This window comes from Hylaeus volcanicus, chromosome 8 (assembly GCF_026283585.1).
Source record: "Hylaeus volcanicus isolate JK05 chromosome 8, UHH_iyHylVolc1.0_haploid, whole genome shotgun sequence".
Classification (NCBI taxonomy): Eukaryota; Metazoa; Arthropoda; class Insecta; order Hymenoptera; family Colletidae; genus Hylaeus; species Hylaeus volcanicus.
In genome coordinates this window covers 7,788,134-7,809,760 of record NC_071983.1, presented here as the reverse complement: position 1 = coordinate 7,809,760, position 21,627 = coordinate 7,788,134, and the positions used below count along the sequence as shown (strand labels likewise).

The 21,627-nt window shown below is 41.8% G+C and overlaps 1 protein-coding gene across 4 annotated transcripts in view; it reads right to left on the bottom strand.

The window, feature by feature from the left end:
• Nucleotides 1-21,627, bottom strand: part of LOC128881625 (homeotic protein distal-less) — a 137,190-nt gene that overhangs the window by 101,079 nt on the left and 14,484 nt on the right. For 2 of the 4 annotated variants that reach the window (XM_054132872.1, XM_054132873.1), the window contains exon 2: nucleotides 16,476-16,717. In XM_054132872.1, coding sequence (XP_053988847.1) covers nucleotides 16,476-16,717 — 242 coding nt within the window. The remainder of the gene's footprint in view (nucleotides 1-16,475; nucleotides 16,718-21,627) is intronic. The other 2 variants (XM_054132874.1, XM_054132876.1) reach the window with 1 other exon arrangement.

The following is a 21,627-nucleotide window of genomic DNA, read 5'->3' as shown; positions in this document are numbered from 1 at the left end:
GAAACGCGATTCAACCCCTCGAACCGGGACTTATCGCGGCAAAAAGGTTAGAAACGCGCGGTAGTGTCTCGCGTAATGCTCGGCAATCTGGACTGCCAGTTATTTATCAATATGCGAAACACGGGTGGAGAGTTGTTTTTGTCGAATTTGGTCCAGTGGAAAATAATTCTATTCGGGTTGATGCATAATTATTCCTCGTTTTTTTCCACCGTTGTGTTGTTCGTTAACTTGTGTGTCGATAATCATATTCGTTTGCATTATATCGTCAGAAACGACAGATGAACAATGAGTTAAAGCTGAAAAGGGTAACCACATTAAGGATTCAAGTATCGGGTGTTTCTTTTAGTTTATAGAGATGAATTTATATTTTTATAACTGTCAGAATATTTTAGGTATGCTTTAAAGTAAATTTAGTATTATATATTATAGGAGTTGAAAATTGAATGTTCTGGGATTGGTTCCACTATAAGATTGAATACGGCACTCGAAACATTCAATATTATTAAATGTTGTTAAATACCCATCCCATATAGAATTTAGCATCAAAAATTGTATAAAAATTATTTTTCTGCGTATATTAATTATTCATCGAAACTAGTAAGTGTCCACATATTTGTGAACGAGGGTGTAGATATTTATTTAAATGTCTGGAATATGAGCAAAAGAAATGTAATGACGGTATGTCTGTTATTCCGCAATCTGCACAAAAAATGGTGAAAATCGATACTTCTTAACGATCCACGTACGTTCCTACTTCCATGTGCCGATCGTGCGCGAAAACATCACGGTTCCTCGCGAAACAGTGCTCAAAGATTCGATGTAGAGGTCGTGGGTAAATGGCGTGTCGTTAACGCGGCGCTCGGGCTAACGAGATGCGTAATAGTAATGCAGCGAGGAGAGGCAAACGAAACGGAAGTCTCCGGCTTGGTAGCACCGACGGCGACGAGGGAAAGTCCAAGCACCGGGGTAGCACGGTAGGAAGAGAACGAAGCTAACTACGAGCCATCTAAGACCGATTCATCGACACAAAGCGCTCGTAGAGGAAGCCTTTCCTTTACCTCCTGGCGGCGAGCAACGCCGCTGCACCTCGCCGGGTTATTTACAGCTTCTTGGCATGGAGGTGAACTCTCTCGCGGAGCCCGGCCACTGCCAACCAAGAAGGAAGTAAGGATGATTTATATCCGTTGCTACCAGTCCTGCTCCCAACCCGCGATAATACCAATCATTATCATCGCTTAATAACAGGCATTACTGCCAACATTGAAATAATGTGTGCGTACCCCAACCTGGCTCGGCCATGGCTGACCCATTCTTACCATCGCGGAAGGTACTCGTCTTCTCTCTCTTTCTCTTTCATCTTTCTTCCTCCACGTTCACCGCCACCTACTCCCTTCTCCTCTTTCTCTATGGTTTGTCAGAGGTGCGTGGACCGCGGTATCATAGCTCCCTTTGCCCTTTTACCTCACGAGACGGTCAGGTGGAAGCAAGCGCCACAGACGAAACGCATTGCGCCGGCGGTGATCTTCATGAAAGATCTTCGAAGAAGGCGGGGAACGGGAGGAGGCTTTCGTTCCCTTCTCGGTGCAGGGATTCCACGCAGCAGGGAGGAAAGAAGAGGGCGCGCTTCTGCCGCTCCAAACCCCTCGAGCCTGTTTTGCGCGAATTCTTCGCCTCTCTGCCGTGGTTCTCCGCTCGAATGAACGCCGGGCTAGCCTTGGACTTTTGCACGTATCCGCCACGGAACCTCGAATTACGTCGGAAAAACGACCTCGAAAGGTGCGATTAGCGAGGTTTCTGCCGCGATCGGTGTTTGCGGCGAGAGCGAGTTTTGGTTAGGCGTTGCCATTTTTAAGTTTAATCGTTGAATGGGGAAAATACATTTTTGTGTTGTAAACACGTTTACGCCGACGTGTACCACCGGCGTTAAATTGAAGAGAGTCTTCTCGAAAATGGAACTGGTAACTTGTATTGTACAGGGTGAGGCATTTGAATGGGAAGACTTGTACGTCTCTAATATTTGTGGTCGTATGACTGAATCACTCAGGATGAAGCTTTTTAAGAGACACGTGTAACGATAGAAGCTAATGTTTAATGAGATTTCAAAATCATCGATACTGTTTACATTTGAAATCGTGGAATTTCCTTTGTACTCCTATGAATAATAGAATGATAAATGCAATCATCTACAACAATATACGACTTGAAATTTTATAACGAGTAGCCTCGAGAAAAATTGTTTGTCTCTTGTGCCTTTTAAAGTAGTTTCGGTTTATTCTGAGAAGTCCACTATATGCTTGCTTATAACTATTTATGAGATAACCTGATATTTCTTCGTTAACAATGAATAATTATAATAAATACCTGTGACGAGAAGTTTCTTTGGAAATTGCCTGGGGATTCGTCTGTGTTTAGATTTCGTGGCTTACCTGAAAAAAAAACAAAGAAAAGATCAACTTAATGACAATTTTCCGAAAATAATTACGTAATTAGTGTGTACAACTCTCTCGATATTTGTACATTTCTCGAACGTAAATCGTTGGTAAGGGGGTTGAGTTAAGACCGAATTATTACTCCTATCTAAACACGTAACACCACAATTTATAAATTACCTATTCTTTCGCATTAATTCTGCCACATTCCAGACCATTCTTACGACACTACGACTGTCCCAATTTCCAACACGTGAGAAGCATCCCCGTCAATCGTCGCACCGTTTCCGAGAATAAATCCTCGGGGCTGTTCGTCAGGCTGAATTATATCGTGCCAGAGCAAAAAGGATCCTTCGAAGACGCACGTGGACTCTGAGAGATCCCGGAGTACACGCCACGCGAGAACCAATAAAAAGAACCCCACCTTCCCGAGGTCTTCGTGGCGCCCCCTTATTCCATCGACACGGTGGCGGTGTTTTCGCGTCGTGTACACGAGGAATCGCGGCGGCCACGGTGTTTCTGCAAACATCGAACTGGTCTGCCGATAATTATTGGCATTTGAGACACTGTGGGAGGTCCCGCGAGGCACGCCAGGCTCTTTCGTCGCACGTACATACACGCACACGCCGCTGCGTAAAAATAATTATCGCTCCCCCTCTGGTTCTCCGTGAGACGGAAGGAGATGACCGCTAGGGAGACACCTAGGCTTACTTCTACGTTTATAATGGAAAGACGAGTTATCCGATGTTCTTTTTCGTCCCTTTCCTTTTCTCTCGCTTGGAAATCTTTAAGTGGCTTGATCACTTCTATGTTTCTCTTTTTCTTTTTCTTTTTTTTTGTAGTGTTTTTGTGGCGACAAGACCTTTGTTGAAGTGACAGAAGTGGGTTCCAACTAGAGCCCCCATTTATACGTGTACGCGTATACACGAGTTTCACGTGTAACACGTAGTGTCGTGTAGAAATCCGAGTAGTAAATAGCCGTGTCCATATTACACGGATACACGTGTATACTATGGTTATAATTATTATGAATTATTTTTTAAAGTCAAAGGGTTGAAAGCAATAAAAGGAGATATACGATGTTCTAGACAAAAGATCGATAATATGGATTACAGTATACGTAGAAGAAAGACAAAAAGAAGATTTGTTATTAATACGCTCACATATAAAATAATCGTTAAATGCATCGCGAATCGTAGTCATCGGGCCGATTTCGATGGAGACGAAGCTCCCATTGCCTCCGACCGATCGAAAACGCCAATTACGCTCGCCAGCAGCGTTCTCCGTGACGATAAGAAGATTTAAATTGAATGTCATGTTGCGTTTACTCAATTTAGACGAGACTACCGACGTCACGAACGTCGGTGGGCTCCGTGACGGGCCTGGAAACCGCAAAATCCATAACATTGATGATCAAATAATTCGTACTTCGAACACGAGTCTACGACGTTCTCTTATCGGCTGAAACTGGCTCAAAAAAAATCCACTGCAATTCACCGTGTTGGTAATTGCACCGAAACGCAGAAAAAAAACCGCTAGTATTCAGAAGAGGTGCACGAAGAACGTGGCTACGCCACTGTCAACGTCTGCCACGGGAATCGATAGTATTTCTGTAATTTTATTCTTCGCCGCATTGGACATTATTAATTACGTTCTCCATTTTTCATAGCGAAGAACGTAGTAGCGCGTGGACGCGCGCGTGCGCGACGTAATTACGTCAGGCGCGTATGACACGCGCGAAATGGCAGACAGTGTATCGATGCAAGTTTCGTAGCCAGTGGAAAAACTAGTATTACTGGATTCACTTTTTTTCGTCGGCATAATGGCTGAATGCGTTTCCGTAACGTGGCAATTGCAACAAATTTCTCACAGGCCGCGACGGCAGAATATTAACGAGAACGCTACCGACCAATAACGTGCGTGAAATACGCGAATCATACCTAAACATTCCGACTTAACTGTTGACGACGACCTGCTAACCAGCTCGAAGTACTTTCGAGGATTATTTACTTGGTGGATAAGGTGAAGGTTAAGGTGGAGGTTAAGGTGACATCGATTTTAATTGCGCAGCATCGGACAGGTTAAGGTGGTTGTTCTGTGGATTTATTTAAAGAGGACTTTAACAAAACATCACTTGATTGTTTTTTTGATTAAATACGAATCACGTGAGCCTATTTCGATTTAAATTGATCATCTCAATTTTATGAAGAACGATATCAAAATTTTAGAATTTTAAGAAATTCTTTCCCCAAGAAATTCCTTCGCGAATTTGATTTAAAACGCCGCAACATTTTTTTCAGCGGTTACTCGATCAAAAAAAAAAAAATCGCTCATACGTTAAAGTATAATACATACTTTCAAACAATAATCTTTGTTTAGAGTTAATTTATGCGAACGATAAAAAGTGTGTCAAGGCCTTACAAAATCAGAAGATGCTAATTTCCAGACACGAAAACGTCGTCAAGCGCATAAATTAAAAAGCATGTTCAAAGCCTTTGAAATATGAACACGTTGATCGCCATATATAGGAAAGAAAGATCTTCACTAAGAACTTACAAAATCAATCATAAAACTGATGCGTCAAAGAAAACTAATATGGATAGGATACGTGAATTTTGATCAGGTTATAAAAAATAAGTACCATATAGATTCCAATTGTATAAAACGAAAATTCCTATCTTCGTAAGGTGTTTTCACAAGTATATCTAGCACTGAAAGCGTTAATAGTGCTCTCCCAATCGATTAGATCGATTAGTTCAGAATTACGAATTGAATCGCTGATATTATTTACCGTTCGAAACGGTAGAATTTCATCGCTGAAAGGATTAACGAGCCCCGAAGGTAGCGCGACTCGGCCGGAATAAAATTGAATTAAATAACAATCGTGTGGGATTTACGAGGCCGGGATGCACGAAAAGTAGACGGGGACGCGTGCGCGTGGGCGGGCTCACGAACGTCCGCGAAATTATAATAAGTCGTGCCATGCCGCGGCTCGCGTGCCACGAAACTTTCCCATTTGTGGATGGTGGACGTCGCCTTGGACAGATACAGCCCGATAGCGACATGTCGGTCGGACGTCTATTAGTTTTATTGTCCGGTGTCGATAATACCGGGAGTGCCTATTCGATGACGAACTCCGGCCGTGTTCGCGGGAGACAGGACTGAAACTACCCAGGACACATCCCTATCTTGACACGCACGAACCAGCGAACGCGTCGATGAGATAACACCGCGATAAGCTGCTTCGATGCCGGTTCGGTTGACTGGAGAACGCGAGGGGTGAAATAGAACAGCAAGGAGAAAGAGGAGGAATGGACGTGGAAACTAGGAAGGTGGAAAAGAACCGGATAATCGGTCTTGTTCGACCACCGATGGAAGCCTTGTCGCGCTAAATGACCCTCGTATGCTTTCAAGCGAGTCGCCGCGAGTCTAAGCACTAGTAGCCACTATTAACGAGCCTTTATATAATATACACGTCAGTGTATGCTTGGATTTAAATGAGTGGTTGCGAGAAACTCGAGGAAGAAGTAGAAAATGTAAAGAAACATCTGTATTTTGGTAGCTATGCACCCATGAAATTGGTCGTTCGTACCTAGAGGATAAGAGACTTGAAGACGTTTAACCCGTTGCGTTGTGATTTAAAGTTATTATCCAAAACCGTGACAACAGCATTGTTAATAATTGAGTAATTTAAGAAGGAAGAATTTAAGAAATGAATAGGTTAAAGATGAATATTCGTAGCAGAGAAGGTTTACAATTGCTCAATCGACTGCCGTGATAGCTCTAGCGTTAAAAAATGAATATTCGTAGCAGGGGTTAGAATTGCTCAATCGACTACCCTGATGGTTCTAGCGTTAAAACATGGATGACCGCAGCAAAAAGGGGTTGCAGTTGCTCGATCGCAGCTCCCTCGGATACGCCACAGATGGAAGTGTTCGACGCTACCCTCTTTCTTCGTGGAATCGGGCCATATTGATTCCTATCACCACGCGATCAAAGTAATCACAATATTAGCACAAACATTAATACCCGGAACAACGTGACCGCCACTCGAACTTGGCGTACGGCTTTCACGCGACCGTCGTATAACACAGACACGAAGGAACGGCGTTCGCTTAATGATTCATACACAGCTCCGTCCGCTGGAATCATCAATTACATTCGAGCCATTGTTCCGCGACTGGAGATCGAGCCCATTATCTAATACATCTAACCTACAAAACATGTACCAACGTCGAAGTGTGCCTCGGCCGCAACGTTCAGCGCTCGAATCCACGTTGGATCTGATAACGGCCACGGGGTGGTAACGCTTGGCAGATAAAGTGGCGATCGAATGAAAAATTCACACCCCGGCCGAGTTGGCACCCTCTACTCGAAAAGTCGTGCGGGACGCACAGTGATTAGCGCAGCCATCTATGCTATTCACTCGATATGCGCTCGCGATGATCAATCTGTTCGCGTAGGTGCTTCGTAGAGAAATAGAGGGAGTGGATTAATCAGTTTAATCCATTCACTAGCAGGCAAATTTGCCTTGGGCGCCAAGATTTTTAATACAGATGTGTAAATCTAGGCTGCTATTCATTCGTGTTTAATACCACTTCCAACACACGGTTCCCTTAAATTTATTGCCATTTAAATTTTATCAAATGCTTTGCATTATAGACTGAGAGTCCCGGTAGCACTGTATTGAATCATTAACCCCTTGTTAGAGTAAACTAGGAATTCAAGACTAATATGATATTATTGTATCATTACAACCTGAAAAACAGAAATTTTTAGTGTTAAATAATTTATTTCTTCTTTGAGCAGTAAATTACGCACTCACCAGAGTGCATCCATGAATCAAATTCATCCTCTTTGGACTGACTTCGCCATATACTTCAAGACATTTGAAACAACTTTCTGTTAAAAATATCGTATGTGAATTAATGCTAAGAAATTTGTCAAAGAAAACTTGTTTTGATATTTCAAAGTATAACATATTATATTTTCTAAAAAACTATATTTACTTCTGAAATGATTACTCTGGAAAACTATCTGATTTGTGCTTGTCCATGAAATTCTAAAGTTTACACGTGTTTAATTATTAGGATTATTTACAAACGAGATGCTAAGTAGAAGTTTTTGTTAGAGTGTCAAGCATGACTGTGTTTCGACATTATTTTTTAGAAATAGCAAATTGATTTTACCCTTCATGGATGAAATAATGACTAACATTAAAATTTGTCTAAAGAATACCGTACTCTTTTCTTGTATTTCCAAATTTTTAATCCCCCTCGGTCTTGTCTAACCCCTTACTGCGTTAATTCCGTTCTATTCGACATGCGTTTCCAGTATTTCTTCTAAACGCACCGTTCATTCTTTATTCCCTCCCATTTCCAATCATTCTATCCCTCGCACTTAACAGCATTTTATCGTCTGTCTTATTCATGAGACAGGTTTATTAGACTGCGGTTAGAATGTAAGGCAGCATATGCTGAACCTCGTCCATTCACCATGGAATAGCCAACATATATATTTTACATCCTCTGCCATTCCCTCGCGAGAACGTTTTCCAAGTATTTGGATATTGTTAGGGGATACATTTGAAACGTATTGCCAACGCATCGCGATTTATTCATGACTTTTCTTCAGAGCGAAACATTTCATTCTACGAGTTAAATTTTACTTTATTTTTTTACTACAAGTAATGACTACAAACTTGACCTATTTTTCAAGAGGTACTTAGAACGTTTATCTTTTACTCATTACTTGAAATTCTACTTTGGATAATAATTCGCCGAGAATTTTGATACCGTTTGGATATGTTTGAGACGGATTGCCAAAGTATCTCAATTAATCCGTGATCTTTCTCACTGTAAAATATTCAATTCTACAAACAATGACTCTAACACTGCTTTCAGTTAATTTCAGTATACAGGGTGTCCCAACAATGTTGGAAGTCGTTGAAAGGGGTGGTTCGGGAGGTGATTTGAAACAACTTTCTCCTTAGCGAAAATGTTGTCCGCGGCTTCGTTGAGGAGATATTAACAGAAAACCCCGACCAATCAGCGGGCGCTCCATTGGCATACTCGCGTTCTGATTGATCAGTGTTTTCCGTTAATATCTCCTCAACGAAGCCTCGGACAACATTTTCGCTAAGGAAAAACTTGTTTCATCGTAGAGTGCGTTCAAATTCTCCGTGCCTTATTTTTCGTAAAGACTCCTACAATATTCAACTCCTCTCAGTTTTTATATTCAATAACTACCAATAACATTTATTTCTCAATAATTATTCGAAACTCTTCTCTGGATAACAACGTTCTCTATATAACTTTGTACAATAGAATACAGCGATGTCTAAGCTTTCGACTGGAAAATCGCGGGACACCCTGTACGCCCGTGTTGTTCGCTTTTCTCATCTAAAAGTGTCGAGTTGCTCGAGTTGGCTCCCCGCATCCGCGGCTGAATCCTGCGCGCGTTAATTAGCGGATTCATTGTCGCCGCGGCGAGAAACTGACTTCGCTATCTGGTCTATCTGGTCCGATCAACCGGACGAAAGGCTCGCTGAAGCAGCGGTGCCGGGCATAAGCACAGGCGACGCCAGAGATAGGCAAGATAAATGGACGCAGATAAACGAGCGGAAAGCAAGGGAACGGTGGAGGGATACTTACATACGCGGCGGTTGTCCGTGGATTGACGTCTGCCACGATCGAGCGTTTCGCAAGTGATCCGGTATTACGTGGCGGTAGCCAGGAAAAAGGGGAAAATACCATAACACTGGCAATAACATAACTTTTTACGACACTTTTTATCTCACGGTGCAAAGAGTAACTCGCGATGGAAACTTTCAGAACTATAGGAACGGCGACACTACTCACACGCGTTTTCGGCATTGGCTGAGTCGGTCGTATCAACAAAGCATCCACGTGACGAAGCTCGTAAATGTTAGTTTTAGATTTTAGGTTTTAGGTAACGGAAAAACCTTTATTTGAACCGATACAATAACGAAGAAGCGTAAAATGTAACTTAACCGCGATGCACGAGTTGAAAAGACGATTGTATATATTCAGTATAAAATCGTGCTGAAATTCTTGCGGTTCCCAGTACATGCCTGCAGATAAACTCTGCAAGAGGCGTCGCGACGCGATCGATGAGCATGGGAGCATAGGAGTTAACTGATCGATGCCAGGGGGGCGAAGAGGGTTAGGTCGGTTCGATCGTTCGCCAATGACGATACGGGATTCCTAGCTTAGGTCTTGTTTCTTCGTCGCTATCAATAATAAATTACGAGACGCGGAAGGTACGAGCCTGGGTTTATTGCGATTTGCGCCAAGTGCTGGTGTCGTGCAAAAAAAAAAAACCACGGGCGTTCGAATCAATTCTTATTTTGATAATCGCTGGAATAAATTTGCTTACGAATAATTACTCGAATAGTTTTTTATTCGATTCATCGCACGAATACGTTCTTATACGAATGTTCGTTTGAATATTTTATTCGAGTCAACGCACGAATTAATTTTTATTCCAATGATATTTTGTTCGACTCAACTTTCGGCTAACAAATAAATAACCTCTGGTTCACACTGGCAAAGTAACTGATGGCTAATTTATATTACTGGGAGTTATTGATCATCTTTTTGCTTTCTACACATATAATATGAATATGATACAATATGAAGTTTGTTTATTGAGAAACGATAGCCGAAACTAGCGCGGATATGGCGATAGTTAGATATATAATGAGGTGATTTCGATTACAGGAATTTTATTGATACTTGTACGTAAGTAGTAACAAATCGACGGCTACCGGTCTCGAACAGGCACGAAGGATTGTTTTCGGGCGCGCTTTATTGGTGTGCTTGAGATAACGAATAGTATCAAAATTAGCGCGACCATATCAACTGCCAAAAACTAATCAATATGTTCCTAAGCATGTGTTTCAGAAATAGACGCAGAAGAAGAGCACAGAATATTACGAGGAAATAAGAGTTTTCCATGAACAAAGTTGTTATGTATGCCCGATATTGAACGAAAGGTACAAGCATCTGTATCTTTGCTATAAATTAACTTCGATAATCGAAATAAGCCTCAGCACACTCGACGCACTTCTGCCAACCAGACACAGCATATAGCGAAATGGAAAATTCATATTTTAGTTAATCGTCGTCAACTGGAGCCAGTCTCTGCGTCGTCGCGTGCCAAGCATTACTCCCTTCGCAAATATTTGTCTCCGGCGTGAATAAATTATTTCCCACCCGACCGGAGTCTGGAGACGCACCATCCAAAACCCCGCGGAGCAGCTCACCCTAACTCTAACCCTAAATCGAACCTGGACCAGCGATCCGTGCCCAGGGGGACGGTTTCGGCAACGCTGGTTGGCCAAGGATTGAGATTTCGAATTCACCTCGCGTGCTGCTTCCCTCCTGCGCAACTTTCGAATCTCGTTTCGACGCGTTGGCATTCCCGGGGCCAATGAGGAGAGATCGGCCACGTTGGTCGACGAAGACGAAGAAAAAGGAACCACCACGCCCAAGGTACGTGGCAGGAACGTCAGGACGCGTCTGTGTTCGTAACCTACGTGTCTATCCTCTTGCACGTACACGCGAAGCCCGTTCGCGACGGTGTGCACTTCGCGTGCACAAGTACGCCCTGTCTTTCTTGCCCCCCATCCCCACCCCCCTCCCCACCCTCTGGCCTTTTTCCCTTTCCTCGTTCCTCTTTCCCTCCGTTTCGTCCCACTGTTCTCCCGTTCCCGTATTTACAACAGCAGCACGAAACGTTATAAGCCACCGGCGTCCTCAAATTGAAGCCCCCGAAGAAAAAGAGATGCGTGGTCTCGCTACTCTCCTTCAACCCTCGTGTTCGTCGTTTTCCGTGGCGAACTCTCAACGTCAGGGGAAACGGGGAGGAAAGGGAAAGCCGCTCTCGGGTAAGAAGACTCTGTGAACGAGAGAGAAACAAAGAGAGAGAGAGAGAGAGAGAGAGAGAGAGAGAGAGAGAGAGAGAGAGAGAGAGAGAGAGAGAGAGAGAGACCGTCGAAGCGGGAGGGGGAGACCCAGCGACCAAAGGGAAGATGGAAGATGAAAGAGTCTGAGGAGTGCAGGCGCCATGTTGCTGGCGATGACAAGAAACCCGATGCGACGGTAGCAGGGGCCAACAGTACAGGCAGAGGCGCTTGCTCGGACGCCTTGATTGGCCGATTACAGATTATGCACGCTGCACCCTGGAGAGATCCATCGGCCGAGGGCTTCCATGCTAGTGGCGGAGAGCTTCGCCGAGCGCAGAAATAACCGTCGGCGGCGTGTTGCGAGATACCTCGCGCGCTGGGAGTCTGCGTCTATCGTGGAACAACTGCCCCGTGCTGGGAAACCAACGAAGAAACGTAAACGTTGTTTAAGGTAGTTGTTCCGAGAAACTTTTGTACAAGTACAGTTTTACTGTTCTCACACGCGACCATGATACATCAATACGCATAACTACGAACACATTCGTGATACTCGAGAAACGATTGTGGCAACAACGCTGACTCCGTGCAACTTCTCTACGTCCAGTTATAGGTATTAATGAATCATATCTCGGTAACGGCACGGTCTTGTTACTTTTTTTTTTTTAATAGTTTATATATTCAATTTTTATAATACATCAAATTTTCAGCAACCTCTTATAAAGTGTACTTCGGTTTAAATTGAAATATTCACATGAAAATCTGTATGTTCCATAAGGGTCTGTGGTAAATCACAAAATTTTGATATTGTTTTTCGTAAAATTGCGGTGGTTTATTTAAATCGAAACAGACTCGTATGATTTATATTCAATCAGAGTACAATCGAGTGGAAGTTTTGTTAAAATCCTCTATAAAAATAAATCCACATTAAATCCACCAAGTATCTCAAGGATCTATAGGACGTACAACCGAAGACAAATGTATATGACATTGTAATTAATCGAATATCTTTGTAATTACGAAATTAAAATGAACAAATATATAGGTATAAGCTTGTTTTTAATGTCGAGTTCTAATTTACCACGAATTTCTTTGTTTTTTTGCGGAGTGGAACACACAGGGAGGAAGAGAAAGGGGTAGAGGGGTAGAGATGTGACAGGGAAGAAGATAGAGGGAATTAAATTAATAATAATAATTTCTACATCTAATATCAACCTAGGCGGTTGATATAATCTGAAGAAACAACGTAACTTGAATGTAAAATCCAGAAGTAAATCCTACGAGCGTTCACGAACAGAACAGATCTCGTCACCCCATATATTAGAGAGTACCGCTCGAGTAAATGCCAATTTAATGTAAATATATTATACTAGCAACGTGGCAATGCGATTGATAACCCGAGAAAGCAAAGTAACCAGGATAGATAGTCCAGTAGTCTCCAAGAATCCGGTCGTGAGAATCCTGTGGCGCCCCCCCTAGGGTTAACGAGCGTTCACGAACAGAGCGTGCGGATCTATCACGATTTTATTGGATGCTCTTTTCAAAATCAACGAGAAAAAGGCTCGTTCCGTGGTTATTTTGCAAACAACCTGACCCATGACGCGACCAGCCATCAACTTGCGTCGCGGCTCGATTCTCTCAATGGGGAGAGGGGAACCGACTCCCGCGGTGCTCTGGCTAATGAAATTATCCGGTCCGGGACCCCCTGCGACGACATCAACAACCCACGACAGCCAGTTATCCCGTGATTACGCGATACTCGGTTACGTACCACGGCGTGCGTACCTATGAGAAAGCCTTTTAGCCTTTTGACGTCTTCGGGGTCGAGGGGTCGTTTCTGGGGAGATTAATCTTACTCGCAGCCGATGGCATTACTGTCGCCATTTACTGCATCCAACTCGAGTGATCAAAACTACGTATCATACTAGGTGGTTCTAAAAATTGAGACAAAATGTACAGTGCAGATCTAATGTACTGATTCGGAGACAAAAGTAAACAGATAAGGAAAATGTATAAAAACTAACAAAATGATTCAGATTTTTAAAGATCCACACAGTCAGTCCCATAACTATTTGTACCATCTGTCTCTATTGAATATATTTGTCTAAATTAAATGGCAAGCTTAATTATTTTCAAAGAAAGATTTCATTATGAATATGTACATGAATAAACTTTACGCATGTATATACCTATAATGACAAATTGATATATTCGTAGAGGGTACGAATACTTGTGGGACTTGATTGTGTATTTGGACCAACATCTATCAATAAGAACACTCATATAAAAGAGAGTCACTAATAACCAAAGGTTAATGCGACGTTAAATATGAAAGGGAAAAAAAATTGGCAATTTGTTTCAATATTTAAAGATTCGTACAGTCTTCGATCGCTACTTCGAAATCCTACTTCTCCCTCTCCACGACTCTTGAATCACCAAATACACAAACTCACACCAATCGAATCGAATAAGGCTCCGTTCCAGATTTCGCGTCCCGTCAGCATGGAATAATTGAATAAGACGGCGGAACGTGTAATTGCCACCGTTGGGCGATCGTAATCCCAAGCCACTCGATAAATCGTCAACCCGCGAGCCCGGAATGAAGATTCGCGGGCCCGTGGAGTCTCGCTCCAATTAGCCCCGGGGCACGATTACAGTCTAATAAATCGTTAATTGGAAACCGTGGGACTATCGCGAGATATTCATGGCTTCTGGACGACCAGCGCCCAATTAGCTTTTGACCGCGGTTCCCCCGCTCGGTCTAATAAATCGTTAATTGGAAACCAAGCGCGTGGTAATTAGCGGAAAGTCTTCCGACGATCGCGCGATCCCATCGCCACGGAGGAAAGCTGAAAAAGTCCGCGACCGTCCGCGGGAATAGGATTTACGAGCGTCTCGTTACTACGCGATGCTTTCCTCCACCCTTTGGTGCCGCTGGACGGCAACCCTATCCCCAGTGTCCAGGGCGTGGCGGATCGGTGATTTAGTAAAGTCATTTGTGCCGATAATGCTGACAGATGCCGTCCATCGAGGCTCCTGTTACACTGGACTGTCCGTGCAACAGGATCTTCTCGTGGTTCACCGAGCTGGGGGTGAACGCGAGACGCGCTGGTACCGTATCCCGAAAACCTCGCCAAAACAACAGTTTACGACATTCGAAACCCCATACTTCTATTTCGACGGTGGAATATTATAGCGTAATGCGGTATGGTCGTTTTATTTTGATCTAGGAGTGCTATAATGGGATACTGCAATCCCCACGATCATTTATTTTTACCTATTCTTGAGGTATGGTAGCTTTCATTTATTTATAGTTTCTGGCAATCTCCTAGTAATACTATATAGGAATATGAATTATATTATACGTTAAATTGGCATTCAGTGATTGGAATACTATAATGAATCACTGCATGACCTGGTAATTTTTATTTCAACTGTCTATAAGAAATGGTAGGCATATAGGTAATTATTTCTTCTGGTAATCGTGATGCTTGGATAGATCTACTAGCAGGTATGACCGCGTTTCAACAAATTCCTATAATTCTATTTTAATCTGAACTATTATAGCGGGACTTTGCACTTCCCATTCGTATTGGTTCTAGTCATTTCTAAGGAAGGTTCTACTCAGTAGCAGGTTTGAACTTGTTTAAACAAAATTCCATGGTACTATTTCAACAGTGTAATACTATAGTAGAATACCATATGACAAATTTATTTTAACCCTCTCATTTATTTTAGTTATTTTTAAAAGATGTTAGCACTTCGTACTCTATAGTAATTTGCGATCTCATACCAAAATCCTTCGCATAAACAAATCTGAACTTTTATTCCAATAAAATTCCATAATTTTATAGTGGACCAATACACTGCCTACTCAATAATATTTTATCTCTGTCTAAAAACCTCTGCCAGTCTTGTGTTTTGGAATGGCCTATTAGAATGGGCTATTAACAAGTTTGAACATGTTCGAATAAATACTTCCATAATTTTATTTTAACCTGAAATGCTATGGTGCAGCACCGCATTTACTTCAATTTCCACGTACTCATAAAAATTTAAATTACCGCGTGGTCGTGTTTGGTACACTCTGCGATGTGTTCGGTCTCTGCTAATCTTAGGTGTACCAACAGTGCGTCTCGCCAATGATTTCTTAACGATACCCCCTTTAACGTAAATCATATCAAATTTTCATCGCGGACAACGCCTAATTACCGCGATAACAGCGCGAATACAATAAATTCTAGGGATAAGAAGTCACGGAACGACATGGCGCGCGTTGATTCGCGTGACGAGTCCGATATATACAAGGTGTCCAGTCAGACACTCGACAAACTTCTTTTACGTGTCGTATTAAAGGAAATATATGTAATGCTCATTTTTAAATTAATTCAAACTTCTCGCATCTTTAGCTGTTTTGAAAATTGTGTATAACAGTATCGACCATGTAAACTTGACTTATAGGGATTTTTTGTAAATAATTTTGTACCCGTCAAACCTATATACGGTTATTCTTTTCTAAAAATTGTGTAATCCTTGAAAAATATTCTTAAAAAGATAAAAGGAAATTTGTCTCACGTATTGCAAATAGAAAACCGTACTTTTCGTTGGACCAAGCCTGTAATCGAGATAAAAATTTTTGTTTTATCATCTACATACTATCACTTATTCAGTCCACCTTTGGAAAAAAATATTGCTCCAAAATAACACACCTTCATAGAACTACATACAGTCAGTCCCATAAGTATTCCTACCCTTTATGTCCATCGAAGAAAGTCTAAATTAAGTGATAGGTTCGACATTTTCAAATAAATGTATCATTATAAATATGTACATATTTATAATGAAAAATTCGTTTGGAAACAACACACCTGTCATTTAATTCAGACAAATTATCAATGGACATAAAGGGTGCGAATACTTATGGAACTGACCGTATGCGACATCTTTAGCTCAAAATTACCTGGCGAACACATGGTTGATGAGTTAATTGGCCACCCTGTATATCGGAGAGTTGCGCGCATGAATTTCGTTGGTTGCACGTGAGAAGATCGTTCGAGGGGTTGGGCAGTTCCTCGCGCGAATCGATCACGGGAAAGAAGGGAAAAGAAAAGGAGACTGACCTGCGTTTGCGTGAGTCCCAGGCTCGCGGCGAGCTCGGCTCGCTCTGGCAGAGCCAAGTACTGCGTCCTCTGGAACCGCCTGTTGAGCTGTTGCAGCTGCAGGCTGCTGTAGATCGTTCGCGGTTTCCTCATCTTCTTGCCCTTGCCGTTCCTCAGGGAACCGCCGCCGCCGCCGCCGAGTTCGTCAACGAGGCTGCCGCCCTTGTCGCCCAGCGGCGAGAGGTCTGCGAACATGCACCACCCTAACATCAACTTTCAGAATCCTCGTCACCGGTGGCGTACGAACTAAAGAGAAATACAAATGAAACCTGACCACCGGCGTGAACGCGAACCGAGAAACGAATGGCAAACGTCCTTGCTTAATTTGATAGGGATACGCGTTAATATTCAAAGAGGCGTTGTTGTTCATTTGCTCAGAATCTAATTGAAAGATTTTAAGATGAGAATTTTGAGTTTAATACGAAGCTTCTTTGCGACACAATTCCTGAGAGCCAGCAAGCTTAGAATATAACGCTGCAGAAATAAGTCGCAAATTGATCATAAAACAAATAAGTATAAATTAGTCATAAAACACAATTAACCCTTTGCACTCGAGAGGCGACTCTCAGCCACCATTACGTTTCACGCATCAAATCTACAATACCTAATGTTTCTTTAGCTTAATATAAAGTTTCCTTGAAATCCATTCAACCGTTCCCACGTAATTTCTCCTGAAAGACCAATGTGTATACTTGTAAAAAAGTCAAATTTTTCTTTCAACTGTCGCCGTTACTTTCTTATAAAGGTTAAATGAATTAACCAAAGCAAGCAGTTGCTCAGTTTTAATGTTAAAGCACATTCTCGTAACGTTAGCTAAAAGATACACATGTCTAGAGACCAAAGCGCAAAGGCAACCAAAGACGCATGTATAGCTTGCCCGAACGAGAGTGAGGCCTGAAGGTGGACGCGCTTGAGGAGCTAAGTGGGGACAGACACTTTCTTTACGACCTAGGATGGGCAATTGAGGTCTTCTGCGAGCTAGGACGCTTCTTTTATGTTACGGGTCACGGTGAGTTACACTTGCGGACCAATTGATATTACGATGAGACACGAAGGAGAGGAGCGACTTCAGGAGTGGTCCTAAGGCCCAGAGTGACAAATGGAGGGATTCCATCGGGTTGGAACCTGACTCTCGCTAGAGAAAACTACATATTTACCTGGTTGATCTGTACGCGGCTCGAGATAAGGTTCTCTGAGGTCGCTCATCGTGCACTGACTATGATTTTCGGGATGCACTCGGTTTAAAGTGTAATAATGGAGGCTTGAATTAATCCTAAATAGAAATTCTAATGAAAAATGGCTTAAATTCAAATGCATCCATTCGATACAAGCCTAAATCAATAAAAGAAACATTGAATATTATTGGTTATTTTACAAATCTGCTGAGTTTTATTAAAATTTGCGATAAACTCTTAAGAACAGTCTTGAAGAATACCATGAATGGGAATTGTCATGAGATGCCAACAACTCAGTTTTGTTTTCGTTTATTTAATACAATTAGAACCTCTCTATAGAAATTATATTCCTATCAACAATTCACTCTCTTGCGATGTCTGTATTATCAAGTGGAGCTAAAGAAAATAACTCTAAGTGGAGCCCTTGATTCAACACATAATAATAACGGTCTCAATTAGTCCTAAATAGGAAAATATAAGATACAACGACTTAATTAGAGCGATTTTCGTAACTCTCCCCTATTCGAGTTTACCTCTAACTGTGCGTAATAAGAACGTACGCGAAAAGAAACTAATGATACGACTGTTCCAACGATAATTGCAAAGTATAGGATAGTAATGCGTAGGGTTGTTGTAATTACAACTTGTCCCACGTCACGGTCACGTAGGATAGTGGCACGATTATCGTACCGTAAGTCGTTACGTCTGCGGTCACTATTAGTTGCGTGTCGGTTGGATAAGACGGCGCTTCGACCAATAAGTAACACTTTTAGTGGAACTTGTCCACTCGTAGGCGTTGCTAATTGTAAGCCGATGTTGAAAGTTCTGACGAATAGGATGCGCGTTTTCTTCGGAACTGAACATCTGACCCGTATGCCATGGAACGGAGATAGGGGAGATCATCGAGCACTCTCGATCCCGTATATCAAAAATTCTTCAATTGTTATTAAGAGAAGAATTTTCATGTACATTTTACATATTACATACGCTCATGTAATTAAATTATTACACTTGCCTTTTAAGACATTCCTTTGGTAATTGTAAAACATAGCTTTATATCTTTTTTATAAATTTGATAAATGAATTTAAGTAACTGGCTAAAGTACAATATACATACATGTACGATTCTTTTTTTTCACCATTTTTCAGAAGGAAAGTCGTGATTGGAAGAAGAGATACAAAAATTCACAACCCAAAAGACCAACGAAATCATACACTCGCATCGTACAAAATGAAACTATAGACAAGTCTATGTAAAATATCTAATAATATAACAAATACTACCCTCGCTTAAACAAATTCTTCAAAATAAAATGCACACGTGTTTTAGACAATAATTAACCAAACACCCATATAATTCCGAGAGGAATGCGATGCTTGCGTCAAATACGGCCGCAAAGTGTAACTATACCACTGATTACACCACAGTCGTATATATTAATCGTAACGAGTGTTCCGCGAGCACTAACTATGTTGTACAACAAGGTCCATCCCGTTTAGGTACGAATAAATAAATAAATGATTATATTTAACCAGAGAGAAGAGGAGAGGTCCAATACGGGACCGACGAAGCATCGAACTCAGCCGCCTAAAGGACCGAGCGGATTCCCCGCGTTGATAAATCATCGTTGATCCCGCGTAACTCGCCGACCGATTGCTATCGTCGCGAACAATATCGCGCCGCTAACCACGGAGTAATTAATTAAAGTAGAGGAGAGAGGAGAAATTGTTATAAATTAATGTTAAAATAATTACGCGCTGACTGAGTAAACGCATCGTGCCCGGCCGGCGACGCTATCGTCGGCGCGATCGCGGCCATTATGTTTATACCCTAATTACAATGTGCCCGTAATGCGGCGCGGTGTGAATCCTCGAACGTAACACAGTCATTTAGAAATCCAAACAAACCGATCTGTCATTCCACCGACTAGCGGGGGCTCGTTTGTTATTTTCGAACAAACGCGACAACGTACGCCATAAATCTTGGTTTGATGAAAGGAGGGGGAGGGACGGGTCAGAGGAGCAAGGACACGTGTCAAAGGATGACAAAATTCAATTAATTATGCGAGTGCTTTGGTTATTACTCGTGAAGTTATAGCGTTTCTAATGAATAGCTGCATGGAACTGTTTCTTGTTATATTCTCATATTAATAATCAATATAAAGGCTCGATTCACGTCTTGTACCTCAAAACTTGGATTTTTCTTTATAAGAAAAGTAGAAAATTGAGTAAAGACTCGGATTAGTGTTCACACAAATAAATTTCAATCAGCTCTTTTAAATATCCCCATCTTTTCGAAACTTCCTCCATAAAGAGGATATATCAAGAGGAACAAGGCCATACTCTCATTTTTCTCGAAATTTTACGTGTCCCTCGTATAAAAACAAGACACTTCTTCAAAATGATTTAAAAACAAAATGGGTACAAACTATACTGTTAACACTTAAATTACTTTTTATTTGGTAGATACTTTTATGTCTTCAATGCAAGCCCCCAAAAGCTCATTTTCATCCATTAGCTAGTTTAAAAGTTACAATTTATTGAAGAAAGTCGGTGCAAAACTTAAAACACTCTTTATAACTGTCAATTTTCAAAATTGTTCACCTTGACGTTGATTTTTCACATCCAAATATCACAAACGATTTCAACATATCTAAATTTGATAAAAATCTACGTTGTTACTCCCATTCGACGTCCAATTTCAAGTAGAACAACTCCAAAGGTAAACGAACTAATATTCTGTTGTTGCTTCGGGCGCCAAAGCTCCTAGATAGAGCCCAACGTGTGGGTGGGATGCGCAAATGAGATGTCGACGACGAAACTCGGAATTATCCGCGTAACGTAACACTGGGACTGCGCCTCCGTCGAACCATCCCCGCTGCGCGATAATAAACGTAACTATTAATTAATGTAATTTATGGCGAGCAACCGGACATGCACAGGCGCATACGCTGTATGATTCTCGTGATTTATTGCTACCCGTGTCACCGACGCTCGAGGGGCGTGGAGCCTCAACCCGAGGATCAACGAGTCGCAAGATCGATCGCGAACCGACACCGTAGATTTTCATTAACGAGCGCAAAAATGGACGAGAACCTCGCCGACTTCCTATGGTAGCACCGCGACACGCTCGTTGCGCGTTAGTCCTACTTTCGTCGAGACGCTATGGCCAGAAATAGGCAAATTTCTTATTTCGATACAATTTTCGAGTGACTGGTAATAGATAATCTTTCTACTCGTTATTCGTTCAATAGAAATTCAAGTGGGGACGAGGAGTGAAGGTTTTAGAAATTAATTAAAAATGAGTCAAGTAAATAAAGATAGTTTTTGTTATAGAATGAAAAAAAAACAGTGTTTATGATGATTCTCTGTTAATTATTGGGAAAATTACTTACGTATTTTATTGTATATTATATTATCACATAAAATCCATGCCGATTTTTGGTAGGTGGTACACGCCTGTTTATATTGGAATGGTTGAATGTGGAAAATGTGGAAAACATTTAACATGGGTGTATCCCTTAAAAGGTGAAAAGGTTTTGGAACAAAATGGTACTTATATAATTCAATAAATATGTATCAAAATTCAAATGTGCCTTTGAATTTTTCTTAAAAATTAGCACGAACTTTCTGGACAACCCAATACCGCTAGGGTGTATTATATACAGGGTGGTTGCTACTTTTCCGGCAAGATTGTGATAACCCGTGTAAATTACGGTGAACCGTCAAGTTCAGGTGATCGGTCAGACTTCAGCGACTGCTTTGCATATTGTCGCTTTCTCCTTCGACTATATCATCTCGCCAGTTACAAACGGTGGCAAGGAAAATTGTATATTGTTAAACGCGCCACCTTCCATCGCGGGGAACGCAGCTCGAGGGTTTACGGACTTCTGTCGGCCGTCGTTGCATCACACGCTGTGATTAGGTGCGTTTGTAAT